Genomic DNA, 16,952 nt, shown 5'->3' with positions numbered 1-16,952 from the left:
CTCCGAGACCGCCTTCTGCCACAGATTACCTCTCACCGGCCGATACGCTCCCACAGAGAGGGTCTCCTCAGGGTGCCGTCAACCAGACAGTGTCGGTTGGCGACCCCCAGGGGGAGAGCCTTCTCTGTTGGAGCCCCCACCCTCTGGAACGAACTACCCCCAGAGATCCGGGTGATTCCGGATCTCCCCTCCTTCTGCCACGCCCTCAAGACATGGCTATTTCAGCTGGCAGGACTGGCCTAAGGGGATTTTAAATTTGGTTTTTAAATAACTTTTTAAAAAAGGATGAAAAGGCCCATATTAATATTTCTTTTTAACTATATTTTAAATTTTGTATATTGTATTGATTGTTGTGTTTTTTAAACTGGCTGTAAGCCGCCCTGAGTCCACCAGGAGAAGGGCGGGGTATAAATGTAATAAATAAATAAATAAATAAAATAAATATAAAATTGTATGGAAAAGATACAACAGGTGGAATGTGGGAAGGATTTTTTTTAAAAAAGTAAAATGCTTTCATGTTATTTTGAAAAGAAAAAAGGCATTACTACTGCATCCAAAAGTGAATATGCAAGAAATATTTGTCTATTTGACCTGAGATGTGTAAGTTCATGCATTTTAGTTAATTGTCTACATACTGTATGTTTTCAGTTCCTTAACTGAGCTAAATGACAGGTAAATTTTTCTACATCCATAATTTCTTGGTTTTATGATAAAAGCATACAAAAAGTTAATTTGTAGCCTTATTCAGTGTCTTGGATATTCAACGCTGTATATATATATATATATATATATATATATATATATATATATATATATATATATATATATATATATATATATATATATATATATATATATATTAACGCTGTATATATATATATATAAGACATGCTTTCTCATAGCAGCACAACTGTAGACTAGGTGGCTCTGTGATTTGTGGGGGCAAGGTCATGCCACAGATCAAATACCTATTGTATTGATCTCTACCCATACTGGTTTTACTCTATCCATATTGGTTTTACACAATAGTGAAATATTTGTATTGTTGCCAGGGAATTAAAACTCTGGACTTTTCATACATATACCAGTTATATTTTTACTGGAATCCCCTAATAAAGGATTTGTTCAAGAAAATCCAGTAGAATCAAAAGCTTGTGGTTTTCAGGATAGAGAAAAGAATCTAAGCTGGTTATAGAGGAAGTAGAATTAATGATGGTGTATTCTCTATTGAACAAATGCAGGGAATTGCTCCCAAAGAATTGAAGATACATAAAAATGCATACCTGTTTCCAAGTCATTGTCTAGCCAGCTAACTAATTTTCCAAATATCTTGGAGGCAAAATGTCCCAATTCTTAAATGGTGACAATACAAGATAGATTGGCTAACTATACAATAATGTTTGTTGTGCATAACAGGATCCACACTATTTCAATAATATTTCTTTTCTGATTATTCAGCTAGGTTTAGTTCAGTCTAGTAGTCAGCTTCCTCTTTGAAATCCACTGATTCCTTTGTTAACAATCAATTGAATTGCTTTTATTCCAATTTAGATTGATTTGATTCCAAAATCTATTATTATATTTAAGCACGGACAATGTTCTTCTTTGCTGGGCACAAAGAAAGCTTGTGGATGTCAGCTTAACTTGAAATTCAACCTAAGACTTCCAAGGCTTCATAATGCTTTCTAGCATGACCTCCCAATCTTTTCTGATGCCAGGATCACATTTACAGGATCAAAATCCTGTTCTCCCTGTCTCTTAAATTCTTTAGTCGCCTTATTTCTCTGTACAACTTTGAGACACCAGGCAGTATCTGATACTCATACAATTTTCTTGCCAAAACGTGCTTGCTTTCTTAAAGTGGTTTGTGCCCAGTGAATTTCTGATACTAGTTCTGAGTTGAATGGTCATGTTGAGCAAAGAACTGAGAGGACTGTGGGACCAATTATGAGTCAATTCAACCTACTCTATATTTAAATTATATTTTCTCCAAACCTGGCTAAGTCTCATTCTATTTCTTTAAACTTGCTATTATATGTATCTGAGTGCAAAATAATATATTATTGAACTTGCAATTTTTATAGAATAATATTTAGGAAGCTTTAACAAGTCTGAACTTCTTTTTTCTTTCATTTTTAAATTCATAACAATAAGCCATGAACCTACAGAAAATTTTGCCACACATTTTTCTATAATTAACTGTAATCTATCAAAAAATGAAGTCCTTTGTGTTTCCCTTGCTCTGGAACAAGAAAAGGGCCTTGACACTCTCTTATTAGTTTCCTTCCCTCCTCCAAATTATTAACAAGTTGCTAACGTCACTAGAACTTGAATTTCCCAGTATAGGTATTTCCACAGCTTCTTCTCACATGTTTATTTTGCAAGTGTTACATTCCTGCTTCAATTATCTTCATATAGTATGCTGCACAAGTGTATATTGCATTTATGAGTGGAATGCTTTGATATGATTCTATTAGCAGTGTTTCTATTAGCAAAAGCTGTTATGTTTTATACAATGGGAAACTGTCTCTCACTTTTCACAGGCTCACAGTCTATTTCAGACACTCTCTAAAGATTCAGAGCAGATTCAAAAGAGATGCAGGAGTTGTAGACCAAAGCCGCCAGTCCATTAATGGGCTTTGATTTATGCAAAGTTGGTTTTTACTTAATAATTTTGGATTTCAATGATTGTTCAATCTATTTCTCTCCATTTTTAAAGTATCTATTTTCCATCTCACTGCAGTTCAGAACATGCCTCTGTAAACCACACCTGTTTCATTCTATGGAAAGGAGAATGTATGGCAATCATGCTCACTATGCAAAACACATCCTGGGCTCTGTCCATACTAATGGCATATCAATACACATATATATGGAATTGGAATCAAGGTATGTTTATGAATTGGTCTGTTAGTGTTCAAGAGCCAAACTGAAACCTGTACAATTAAATCAGAACTAGAAACTAAATGGATGGCAACCTGGTGAATCAATTGAGCAACATTTGTTTTCTAATTCCTTTGTTCACATGGACAATCTATTGCATGATTTCAAACGTTATATAATACAGGAATGTATATTAGGTTCCTAACAACCAGCATGTAAGAAATTTGTGTCAATTAAACATTTGAGTACCCTTGGGAAATATTAATGCCTGGCTATGTTGCCAAGTTAATTACAGTTTTGAACTTGCAGCAAATCAACTCTACACAGGATTCTCTGCAATGTGTTATGGGTCTAAGTGTGACAGTTTTAAGGCTACCTTTGAATAACATGTTATTGTGAGATACTGATATTTTAATTAGATTCAGCTGGAACTTGGAAATCAGGTATCTGCCCATACAAGATCAATTGATCTCTAAGGGTATAATTTTCACAGCTGTTTTAAGATTCCACTGCACTACAATAATGTCAACAGTTTTAATTAATGTGTTTCTTATCAGTATAAATCATTTGTATGTCCCATTCACTTTTAATTAATATTGCCAGAGAGGGTCAGCTTTGCCATAAAACAGTGCAAATTATAGTATAGTGACTGTAAATTAATTTATTGATGAAAATTTGCTTTAGATCAATTCAATACTTAAATATCAAAGTTTATAGCATTTAATTCCCAATGCATTGATATACTCCTTAAAATATCTTTTTGTCGTAAAGTACATAAAGGAGCTTTGCACAACTGCATCCAATAATTTACCAGAAAATGGGAACAAGAAATTGAAGGAACATAACTGGGAGGGAGATGAGGAGTGAAATGTTTTCTTCATCCTCAAGAAAAAAACATAGTGGGTTTTCTTTTGTAGTTTTGTATACTTCCCAGAGTCCATTGAGTTGGGTAACTAATACATTTAAATAAAAATAAAAACAGTATGGGAACAGTCACCCTATTGGGTAGGTGTGCAGCATATACATTTAATAAATAAATGAATAAATAAATGAATGAATCGAATGTTGGATGTGATAAGCCTTTGGTCCTCTTCCAGTACCAGGCTTCTCATGTTTTTCACAATCTTCACTATTTACGTTACTTCTACCTTAACAACTGTTACGACAACAATCATTCTGGATGTCCATGTTTTTTATTGGGTTACTAGATAAAACAGGTAGTATCATCCAAACTGGAATACAATCATTATTTAATTTTTACTGAAAATATGTAAGAAAGAAAATATATGCAAAAATGAGTACAAGTTTATATTGATTTTTCCCTCCACAAGTAAGCTTATAAAAAATGAAATATAACACACTTTTGCCTTTTGTTTTAATTCTGTTTATGAATAAATTTGAATTTTGAAAACTTAGGAACACCACTTAAAAAAATCTATTCCTACATAGATGAATCTATCAGAGTTGTTTTCCCTATAATTTTTTAAAACTCCCTTTAATTCTTTCCACTCTGTTTATGAAAAAAACTTGTGAAATTTTGGTTAGGTTGAATTTATTTAGTTATCTTTAATGCTAAAAGAAGAAGGAAGGAAGGAAGGAAGGAAGGAAGGAAGGAAGGAAGGAAGGAAGGAAGGAAGGAAGGAAGGAAGGAAGGAAGGAAGGAAGGAAGGAAGGATTCCAATTGTACTTACATACACATCTGTTATCATCTGTAAGTATGCGGTCACCCCTGCATGAACAATTAACATGCCCATCAGGTGTCAGCAGACACAAATCATGACAGCCTCCATTCATTTGGGCACAAGGGGATAATTCACCTAGTGGGGAAAAAAGATTGTATAATAAAAACAAGTATCAATTTGCATTAGAACAGCTGGTTTCAATATTTATGATCTCTTAACGTAGCAATGCCAGTACATTACATGATATGACTGCATTTTGGACAAGTTGCCGTTTCCAGATGGTCTTCAGGGTTTATATATGTACAATACATTGCACTAAACAACTCAGAAGTGAGTTATTGTGAACAGTGGCTCCTGATCCAGGAATGGTGCAATTGTTATACAAAATGAAATTTTGCAAAAGCTCTTTGCAAAAGCTCAGTTACAATCTACAGGTAGTCCTGTACCAGTCACCTTGCGACCGTTCAAAGTTACAGTGGACCCGTAAAAGGGCACTTATGATCTAGATCTGAAGTTCTGATGATTTCCTCCTCTCCGTAGTCTCATGATTGCAGTTTGGGTGCTTGGCAACATTGCTGCATTTCACTTAAGACTGTGGTATTTATTCTACAACTGTGTTTGCTTAACCACCATAAAGTCATAAAAGTCATAAAATGAGATCAATTACATGACTGACCCATTTTATGACTGTTATGACATGATTATAATGGACCGGCTCCATTATGGTCATAACTTGAATAGGAGCCATGAGTCCAGAAGAATACCCAGATTGTACACTGGTATTGTTTGTTACCAAAGATGGACCCCTAAACCGCATAGCCACTCAATCTTGCCAAATTTAAATTGAAGCTTGTTCTTCCTTATCCAGACTCACATTGTCTCCAGACACTGAAACAAAACTTCCACAATAACCCTTGGTCAACCTTTGAGGAAATATAGAGCTGGTTATTTTCATCATATTCATGATACTTCACACCATGCTATAGATCAGTGGTTCTCAACCTTTTTAATGCCGCGACCCCAACCGGTCGTAAGTCGAGGATTAAACCGGTCGTACTTTGAGGACTAAACCGGTCGTAAGTCGAGGACTACCCAACCGGTCGTAAGTCGAGGACTTTCCCTGCCCGGGAGCGCTGCGCATGCGTGGTTCCTCCCCCTGCGCCGGCCGAGGCGTAGCTGAGAAGCGGCAGAGACGGAGCAGGCCGACCACCAGCTGGCCCAGCCCAAGGGAGGCAAGGCACCCGCCGGAAAAGGGGGGAAAAATGGCGGACAAAAAAATGGCGGACAGCCTTGCTTGGCGACCCCCATGAAATGGTCGATCGACCCCAAATGGGGTCCCGACCCATAGGTTGAGAACCACTGCTATAGATGATCTCACCTAGTGGCTTCATTAAAATTTTAAATAAGATATCATTAAACCCTGAGCCTCCCCTCCCCTGCAAAAAAGGACTGTATGCTAAATCTGTCTTTCTATAATTGCAAACTAGAACTTGTCTTGGGAAAAGCAGAAGAACCAATGCAAAATTGTGACACCCCCCCCATTCCTAGTTTTGGGAGGTGTCCAGAAGGATAGAGTGACTGAAGTATTAAAAGCTACCAAGAATAAAGGAAACCCAAGATGGACACAGTATCCACATCCCACTCCCATCAGAGGTAATCCATATATATGATCAATGCCATATTGGTTCTGTGCCCAATATGAAACCTGACTGAAAAGGGTCCAGATAATCAATTTCCTCCAGGATTCTTTGAAGTTGCAGTTCAACCACCTTCTCAACAACCTATCCTATGAAGGAAAGAATGGAGTTGTTGTTCAAACAACGGCTTCTTAAAGACAGGGTAAATCACAGCCTTTTTAAACAGTAGTGGGACACCCTCCCCCAATCTTTCAAAGATGAATTCACCACTGCAAAGATCATGCATGTCATCTCTTTGAAAACTTTTACTAACCAGGAGGGGCATGTGTTCAACACAGAAATGGCTGAGTTAACAATGCCAAGAACCCTGTCCATTTCATTAAAATCAAGAAAATCAAGCTCAACCCAGATAACCAAATCAGACTGAACCAGTCACTTCCATGGAATCAGCCTCAAAACCAGAGTCAAGCTTGAAGCAGACCCAAGTGACTTAATTGACAGGTGTCTCACATATTTTTCATAGTAGCCCTGAAGGAAAATCTCCAATTCAACCTAGAATATACAAAATGAAAAAGTCCACAAATGATATCTGAAGCAAAACTAGATTGCATGCTAAACAACTTACTACTTCTCTTCGGATAAGAGAGAAATAACTGAAAGGCAACTGAAGACTGTTCAGAGACGGAAGAGACAACATATTATCTGTGTCAAAGAGTAAATATCAGGAAATACTCTTCCTTTTTTCTTCATCAGTGTAACAATGGTAATCTAAAGCTCCCTATGAAATATGCTAACTTCCACTATGGTAGAACTAAGGAGACTTCCAATATAATATATATCTTAATTATTTTAACAGAATTATCAATAAATATACATGAAATAGATATAAATTATATTGCAAAGAAAAAGACATGGTTAAGTTCCAAATTTGAAACAGGGATGAAATAGTTTGATGAATTTATGTGATTTGTATGGTAACAGGCTTTTTATATAACAACAAAATTTGCTAATTTGGAAGGGGGATTTGAATATGAAATGAAATGTCAATACATTAAGTGAAATGACTGATTAATTTGGACCATAGTTGGAAATAATGAAAGTATACCTAGTGAAAAATATAAAAATATCTTGGATGATCTGATAAGTGATAATTATGAAACAGTAAGGAAATCAGATAGCTTGAAGCAGGTGGCAATTTTTAATTACACACTTGCCCTTGTTACTATGGCATTATAACATATTGAATACAGGGATACAAATTATCTTGTTAGCCTGCTACCTTGGGAAAGAGATGGGTAGAGGTGCTTTTCTCTAACAGGAAATTGGAGCCAATGGATGGGTATTGAAAATACTTTTCATCAAAATTCCCACAGATTTCACATTTCAAGCAAGGGACAAATCTGAATACTTTTTCAAGAGAACATGCTTTCTCATCCAGAAAAATAACAATTTGGAAACTGTTTCAAATTAAGATTGTTACTTCTTTGATAATTGTCTTTTTTCTGTAATAAAAGCTATATATCTAAAAGAGAACAGTATAATGAACTGCAAAAATAATCCTTTTACTGATTTTTTTTTAAATCTACCAGTAAAGAAATACTGATGTTGTACTTGGTAACTTACAGCTGTTAGTGTCATTAGCAACAGCTATGATGCCCATAGGTTGATGTGGGATATCAGATCTAAGAATTTTTGTATCTCCACCTGTATATTTATTGGATCGCAGTATAGCTCTTCTCACCCAGTCTGTCCAGAAGATCCAAGCATCGTATACAGCTAGACTGAGAAAAGTGCCAGGTCCAGATTTGACTATCACCTGATTAGAAAAATAAAGGGATTAAGTAAATGTAAAATTATCTATTTTCCAATATTTCTGTTTTATTTTAATGTGGAAACCTTCATAGTGAAAGAATATTTGATTCTATATTAAATTAATTGAATATCACTAGAATATGTGAAATTAACTTATAGTAGCAATAACAAGATCAGATAAAAAGAAATGATAGATAATGGTTCAGAACACAGCTGTTTTTCAGTATCTTGTCATGTATAATCTAAATATGGAAATACTTCATCTGTGAAGTAGAAAACCTATCTGTTTTGAGCAAAAAAAATACACGGAGAAATATCAGCTAATTACTAATGACTCTAAGTGGGAATTAATTAAAAAGAATTCCTGTATGTGAAATCTTTCCCATTTGCTGGTTACTAAAAGGAACCCTCCATCTTGAGGGTATGCAAGCCACACTTGAATGGGAAACTATCTCATGCCATTTACCTACCCTGCCTATTAAAACTCTTTTGCGTACTATATTCGACCTACAACTGTGACGGAGCCTGACCATTACAGTTGTGATGGCCATTAAGTGAAGCATATCACCCAAATTTATCTTTTTGTTTTTTGCAGAGGAGCCTTGCTGATGCAATGTAAATCTCAGCTTTCTTAGAGAGACTGTTAGGTTCATGGCAACCTTGTGCTATTCTCCTAGAAAGTAGCACTTCCTATGAGACTGTTTTTTAAGGAGGATACATTTGTTTATGGAGTTGTGGAGCCTCCTTAAAAACAGAATCCTTTACAGTCTCATGAGAAGTACTTCTTGCTAGGAGAATAACATGCGGTTGTCAAGAGACAGGCAGCCTCCTTAAAAAAGCTGAGCCTCCTATTGCATGGCATCGGCCAGGCTCCTCTGCAAAAAATGAAAGGTAAGTTGAGTGCTGCTGGGCCCTGGATCTGGGTGAGGTACAGGTTGAGTCTTGCAAGTAGTCCAAGACCTCCATGTGCTCATAGCTTCTCTAGGCTCCCTTGTGTGGCTGAGTGGCCAGTTTAAGAGTATGCCAAGGCTTGGTGAAATCTTGAGGGGCACAGGGAGGCCTTGGGAGGCCCTGCCAGGATCAGGCAGGATGGGCGGGAGAAAGTTGGGGGGCTGTGCTGCTGTATCCCTACAGTTGGCCATAAGGGTGGCTATAACTTTGAACCTGGGTCATATCTTTTTTTGAGGGGGGTATGTCATAACTTTGAATGGTAGCTAAGTGACCAGTAGTAGGTCAAAGACTACTTGCACCTGTTTTCTAGGCTCTATTAGGAACCATTGTATGCTGTTAACACAATATAGCATATACACAATTTTTGGATATATGAGGATGAAATTACATTGTGTTTGTATGTTAAAATTCACAATAAAATTATATTTCACATGTGAACACTTTGATAACATAGAATTTAAAAAATATAATTATCTGGTCATTACTATACAGAAATTATATATATATGTTTTCTGAGGTTTTCGCGGGTGTTTGTATGTAGGTCTTTAGTTATTCGGGTTTTCTCCCGCGTAGAATTAGAAGTGTCTTGGNAATAACTAAAGACCCATATTAATAGAAAATCAATTTGTGCTAGTGAGATTGAAGGATAGAAAAATTATAGCATAAGCATTAAACAGATTTATTATAACAACAAGAACCTCAAATTACTATTATTATTCTTTGTTTATACTGTAATAAGGATGCAAAAAATAAATATTACAGTTATTTATTTATAGAAATATCAATATATTACTAAAAGTTAGTTTTATGATCTTACATTTCTGTGTGATCCATCATATTCACACCTTTCTATTTTTCCCAAACTACCATCGGAAAAATACAGTTTCTCAGCCCTATGATCCATGGCAAGTCCATTTGGTGTTAAGAGGTCAGTGCTGATTACAACTTGTGCATTTTTGCCATACAATGTAGCTCTCATGATGCTTGGATGCTGCTCATTCCAGTTAGTCCAAAACATTAAACTTAAAGCAAAACATAATTTCTATGTTAAAAATACATTTCACCTACAAATAATGTACATAATATCAACAAGTTGCAAACTAGTGTTTCATGGAGTGATACTAATAAAAAATAAAGGTACGATAGAAGACCATATTTTGTGAGCTATAGACCATCGATTGGCAAATACTGTACAAGGGAAAATTTGAGAGCACAGAAGTTTGGTAAATGTAAGGAAAAATAATTATTATTTTATATTAAAATGCTCAGAAATAACTTAACAGCTACTTTTGTGTGTTTGTGTGGGGGAAAAAATCATCTAATGTCCAACATTCAAGCACTATAGCAAAATGTCACTCTTGCCATCACTCTTTGGAGAACTATTGGAAATAAAAAACCCTAGTGGATTGATCACAAAGTACATAATACTTCATTATGAATTCAATTTCTACCTAGCATGGTTATAGAATGATATGGATGAATAAATAAAAAATAAGTGAAATCAGATCTTGCTTAAGCATCCTGTATTAATGGATAACTCATTCCCTGACCAACATGATAGAATATTTTTATATGAAACAAATACTAATGAAACCAATAGAAAAACACTATTCTAATAATCAACAGAATGAAAGAAAACATTTTGACTGTAATCCCAAAAGGTACCTTTTTGTATCACACTTTTGAAAACAATGGCTCAAGAAAGAAGAAAGGAAGTCATATGTTCACAATACAATTGTTAGCAGGAATGTACGTAACCAGTAAAAAATGTAGGAATATGATACCTACTTTTGGCATTCATCAAGGACTAATACATGTGGGTGATCATCTTCAGACATCGTTATTACTGCTTCTCTGTTGAAAGCACCTCTTCGTTTCTGATCAACTGTGTGCCTTGTAATAGAAGATGTAGTAGAGCTGGTCCAGTACAAAGTATCCCAAGCCCTATGATATGCTAGACCCTCCACAGATCCAACATCTGTCACAGCAGATCATTAAATACATGTTTTAATTAAGAAAAATGTATGAATGGCACAATAAAATATAACTTAATATTTAAATTCATGTTTTATACAATATAAAATTATGTTATCCTATAAATTGTAGGATAGTATTATCTGATTACAGTGGTACCTTGGTACTCAACTGCTTTAAACTCATCGAATTTGGTACTCAATATATTTTAACATGAAAATGTTATCCTGGTACTCATCATTTGTTTGGTACTCAATGAACAAACTAGAACTTGTTGGTGTCGGCTGCCTTGTGACTCACTATATTATTCCTTATGGGGAAAAAAATGTTGGTACTCACCATTTTTAGTACTCATTGCACCTCCTGGAACCAATTAACTATAAGTACCAAGATACCACTGTATATCAATTTCACTGCATACTATTACAATAAATGTGCTACATTTAAAAGATCTTTGATTTATACCAATTAATATATAGAAGATTAATTATAAATTTAAATCTCAGAATGGCAATATTTTATTCCTTGGTGAATAAAACAGAAAGGCAGGTGAGATATGCCATCAAGTTTTACAGTCTCTGAGAAATCAATTTTGTAGGTTAACCATTTTTTCACCTAGGATCTGTGGAGCTATTGTGATTGCTTTTGTTAACAGTAAAGATGGAATTGTAATCTTATGCAAAGGATTATGGGGAGTGGTGGAGGGAGGATAATGTTCTCTTGCAGAATATGCATACTAAATGCTGACTATGGACATAAGAGAAGTGTGGGACAAAAATTACCACAAACCAAGAAATTAGCACATCTTCTAAATGCCATCAATTAGATACCTGCATGTGCACAAACACACTTAGGTCACAAGCAAAATCAAAACACTGAGGGCAGTCACTCAATGCACACAGCACTCTTTATATGCATTCGATCTTGTTCATGAAGCAATAGGATCTTCAATTTTCAAGTGACTAGCATATTTAAATGAAATATGCACAAATGAAATATAATATACAAACACATTATTTGTCTCTTGCTTGACAATCTGAATTTAATCAGTAATATAGCATGTAACTGATTAATTGTCTACCAAACAGAAAGGAACAGCTTCTGATTTACAGAAATGGTAGAAGAGTGATCGCATCATACATGCCAAATGTCACCTATCACTTATATTGAACTTAACAAAGATGGATTACATCGCATTAAGAAACACCCTATAAATATGATGTTACTCTTCAGTTGACTTCCCTGGAGAACAAAACAGCAAAAGATAAAAATCAATAGCTGGAGAAATTTCTATTCCTATGCTGAATATTGTAATATAAAATAACTGAAAAGTTCAGGTCAAGGCAATGGACTCTTTGATAACTGGTTAATTTTTTAGTATTTCTTCTTTTTAAAATTTCATCAAGAATTTTGGACTCTAAAATCTTATTTTTTTTTCTCACCGTTAGCATTGACATTTGACATATCATCTTTATTTTATTATTTCATTAAATGATTAATTAAAATTTATTACTATTGGAAAGTTCATACATTTTCAACTGAGTCATGGTTTTTAAATATATTCCTTGTTTATTAACCTTATCTTATTTAGGGGCTGGCTAAACCAGCTTAAGATCAGAAAATTTATATCTGTGAGTCAATTCCATTGCTTCAGTTCCAGCCATGAATTTCTGCAGATAGGAGGGGAAATGACTTTACAACATTGCAGTACAAACTTCACTTTTGTATTTTAATCATGACATCTTACAAAATTACTAAAAATTAGACATGGCTTCATGATATTACAATGCACAATTCATGATATAAATAAAATCATGGCATTTTGCCAACGCTTCTAGCTCCAGTATAAAACTTTTTACAGGGCAACTTTGTTATATGTTCCAACTGTGTCAGGGAAGATGTAATATTATCAACATTTGAACAATTATTATGTAGAATATTTGCTAATACTGAATGTTTAAATCTATTGGATTTAATGGACTAATAGAATATGTAATAGAATATGAAGCATGCAGTGCACTGAATGCCACTCCATCTATTTTTGAAGATGTTGCATCTTTGTTGAACACTTACTTGCTGTTCTGTTTATTGTGTTCATTCTCTGTATTTATCCAATTTATTATTTTAGAAACAATCTGTTAATTATTTTATTTGGCAGAACTCTGGAAATGAGGTTCTTTTCTAACCATTTATTTATACAGAATATGTGTAACAGTGTAACAGTGGCTATTATTGGTAACTGGAATGAAAATAATGTTTTGAAAACTATAATCCATATGAGGATACATTTTAATAGCTCACATTTATTATAAATGGCACAATGAGGCCCTGATTAGTTTTTTGCTTTTTCATAGATTTCCTAAGGAAGCACCAAGTCATTAATGACAAAAAACATATTTAAAAATATATAAAAATAAGCACTAAACAATTTGTTGATTGGCAGTTAGCGTATCTGATTTAGATCCTTATTGAAAAATTAAAACATATTACTTTTGTAAGGGAATATTCACATGTAGTTTGTAAAATTAAAAAAGTGATCTCAAAGTTGTTAGAATATTGAATATACAAAATCATATACTTTTCCCAAATATTTATTTTATCACATATTATCCAAGAAAGCTAAAGCCTGACTAATTTCTTTGACTTCTGGCCATGCATTCTCAGAAAAATCATTTGAAAATTGGTGTTTCAACTGAATATAACTAAATTATATTAGCTACCAAATAGGTAACCTTTCATAAATGGAATGCAGGTAGCCTTTGAGTTATGCCCAAAATGAAGCCCAGAATTTCAGTCATAAGTCACTATCCAATGGGTGGGGTTTTTTGCCATTTTCTGTTGGAAAATAGCAACAATTTTTTTAAAATTGTGATTACATGACTGCAGGATGCTGCAACCAGTCATGAATGTGAGCCAGTTGCCAAGCTTCTGAAATTTGATTAAATGATCATAAGGTATGTGTGTGTGTGAGTGAGTGTTTGTGTGTATGTGAGGCAGTCATAATTTCAAGAATGAATCAAAATTAGCTTTTTGGAAGTCCATTATAACTTGAAACAGTTGTTAAGCAATTGGTTGTAAGTTGAGGAGTTCCTGTAGTTGCTTTTGTTTGTGTCTCTGGATATAAGGTCTTAATTAATCATACAATATTACTTTTTCTCTTCTACTTCATGAAACTCTTAACCAACTTGTTATTCAGTTTATTTTATAGGATCAATTCATGTTCTTTTCTTTTTAAATCTATTAATCCATCACCTATCATATTTCAACTGCTTTTCTCCTTAGTTCCCCCCCTCCAGTTAAATTTATTAGATTTATCACTGACTCACCCCACTCTCTGTCTTTTTTCCCTTCCCTTTTTTTCCTCCCCCTTTTGGAAAACCTTCTTGATTAACCTGTTAGTCGTTGTTTCATTTAAGTCCCTATATTATTTAAAGAAAAGTTGTATGAAATATCTTCCTTTTACTTGGCCAATTTAGCTTTACTAACATGCTGCCAAAAAATCAAGGGTAAGGGTAGAAAGATATTTCTTATTCTACTGGTGCATGTCCAAAGCAGCTCAAAGTTCCCTATGGTACAGATTTTATAACCTCATAATTTTTAATATATCTGTAACTGCTGTGAAATCTAGAATATGCTTTGGAATTTTGCATTTTATGTTTATTTTTTGTGAATTTTTGTAGCGCTGTTTTATGCTATAAATTGGCCTAATTGCTTAATAGGAACCAAAAAAAAGCACACAAATTTAATAAATATTACAACAAATAGATAAATAACTCTTCCTTGATCTTCACTGTACTCATCTCACATTCATTTTGTGGAAGTATTAAAAAGTGAAAAGGTTCTTGAACAGGAGTTTGTGAATGTAATGATAAACTGTTGTAAATATCCATAATAAAAATCCATAACATAAATCATTTAATGAAAAAACATGATTATAAATAATCTTCAATAAGTGGAGAGTTATGTTGTATGCCACTCTGTATTAAGAATATAGTCCTGGTGGCACAGTGGTTAGAATGCACGATTGTGGGCAAACTCTGCCCACAGCCAGGAGTTCGATCCTAACAGTCTCAAGGTTGAACTCATCCTTCCATCCTTCCAAGGTTGGTAAAATGAGGACTCAGATGAGGACTCCTATGCTGATATTGTAATCTGCCCAGAGAATGCTATAAAGAACTATGGAGCAGCACAGAAGTACTGTTATTGCTATTGCTAATTGTTCCCATGTAGCTCTAATTTTTTTACGTACAAGTAGTGTACCTGAACCACCAAAAAAGCTAAACAAATAAAAGTAATATAGAATAATTTTCTGTATATAGAAAAATGAAAAAAAAAACACCAGTTATTCCCCCCTTTTCTTTGTTGAAAATGTCATTTTTTTCTTTCAATCATATTTCTTTAAAATTCTACATTTACTTCATGAATAATCATGAAGATGGTTTGGAAACAGAGTTTGCACACAGATGTTGCAGCCAGAGTATTAAGTGGAATTGCTAAAGAATAACACTGATCCTTGAAGGCTTCATTAACTGCTTATGTTGGCATTAATGTGTAAAGCCTTCAACAGCCACAGGAGCTAAGGGCTTCCAGTGAGGTGATTAGGGAAAAGGTATTCAGATTATACCTTGATTATAACATTCTCTATCAAGAGAAATACATCTTCTCCCCAAAGTTCCGAATAACAAGGGTTCTAAGACTGCCTTTCAAATTAATTTTGCCTCAATTGTGTGGATCTGCCCTGAGTCTAAGTTAGGATATGAGTCTCACTCTTCTTCAGTACAATGAAATGGCTCTTCAAGGAATCCAGATGGGGCAAACTGACTTGACCAGCTGTTTATTTTGCAAAGGGGAACTTCTGTACATGTGCTAGGCATGCCCAAAAGCTGACTCTCAAATGAAATAAATTGGCCATGTTGCTGATTCAAAATGGGTCCTTCATTTGAGTGAAGCAATCTTTTAAAGATCTACAAGGGTCTATAGATAACATTATATTTCTACATTTTTTTCATGCTTGCTCAATTGTTTAATTACAAACTTTTTCTTGTTATTATTTCAGTATACCATTCAGCAGTAGATGTGTGCAGATCACTTAGAATCTAATTCACATCAAATAATTAATCTGATCTGATTCAGTGACTCAAACATTCAAAAGTTCAACTCTAACTCAAAATAGTCAAACTGATTGATTCAATCTGGTTTTTATTTGGAAAAATAGATCTTGTACATCTACAAAAAGACCTTCTGAATCACTGGAGTGATCTAATTCAAACTGATTCAATTTGGAAAGTTAATTTGATGTAAACATTAAATATAATTAAGTTTCATATAGTTTTATTCATAAAAATAAATAACTTTAATGATACAAACAACTATAGCAATAATGCCAATCATTATGATAGTAAATATCACATATAAGAAATTTTGGTTCACAAAAGAACATAAATACATGAATTAAAGGAAAAGAACATAAAAATAAAATGAAATATTTATTTATTACTTTAAAATTAAGAGTTTCCATATATATTTTATCCATAGCTGATATGATTGCCACCTTAATGAATTGATTTTATTTATCCCTGATTAAAAATGTTATATCTGATAAGCAGATTATAGACCATTAATGAATGGTCTATTGTCTGCTTATCAGATATAACATTATTAAATCAGGGATAAGTAAAATCAATTGAAAATTGCACCACTGTAATCATGAATAAAATAATTTTATAGTAGTGACCATGGTCTTACCAAATTATCTAGGCATAAGCTTACCCTAAATGTAGATTCAGAACAACTTTATTTGCAAATTAGTTTATTTTTTTAAAAAAAAATTCCTCATAAGCAGTAGCTTACACTTCTCTGATCCTATTTATTATTTTTATTAGTTCTCATTCTATACCCTCTTTCAAAAGAATCAGAGAAAATGGCTATTGGAAATTATTTAATGCATTATCTTGAGTGTAATTTAGCTCTGTAAACAGAAATAGATTAATTTTAATTTTTTGTCTTATCTGGC

The 16,952-nt window shown here is 34.0% G+C and overlaps 1 protein-coding gene across 1 annotated transcript in view; it reads right to left on the bottom strand.

The window, feature by feature from the left end:
* Window positions 1-16,952, bottom strand: part of LRP1B (LDL receptor related protein 1B) — a gene marked incomplete at its 3' end in the record, with an annotated part of 540,296 nt that overhangs the window by 54,311 nt on the left and 469,033 nt on the right. The window contains exons 43-46 of the mRNA XM_029284208.1: window positions 10,754-10,943; window positions 9,783-9,987; window positions 7,826-8,018; window positions 4,575-4,700 (exon numbers count right to left, since the gene is read on the bottom strand). Coding sequence (XP_029140041.1) covers window positions 4,575-4,700; window positions 7,826-8,018; window positions 9,783-9,987; window positions 10,754-10,943 — 714 coding nt within the window. The remainder of the gene's footprint in view (window positions 1-4,574; window positions 4,701-7,825; window positions 8,019-9,782; window positions 9,988-10,753; window positions 10,944-16,952) is intronic.

The sequence above is a fragment of the Protobothrops mucrosquamatus genome, unplaced genomic scaffold (assembly GCF_001527695.2).
Source record: "Protobothrops mucrosquamatus isolate PMUCROS unplaced genomic scaffold, P.Mucros_1.0 scaffold429, whole genome shotgun sequence".
Lineage (NCBI taxonomy): Eukaryota > Metazoa > Chordata > Lepidosauria > Squamata > Viperidae > Protobothrops > Protobothrops mucrosquamatus.
This window is presented reverse-complemented; position numbering and strand designations above follow the sequence as displayed.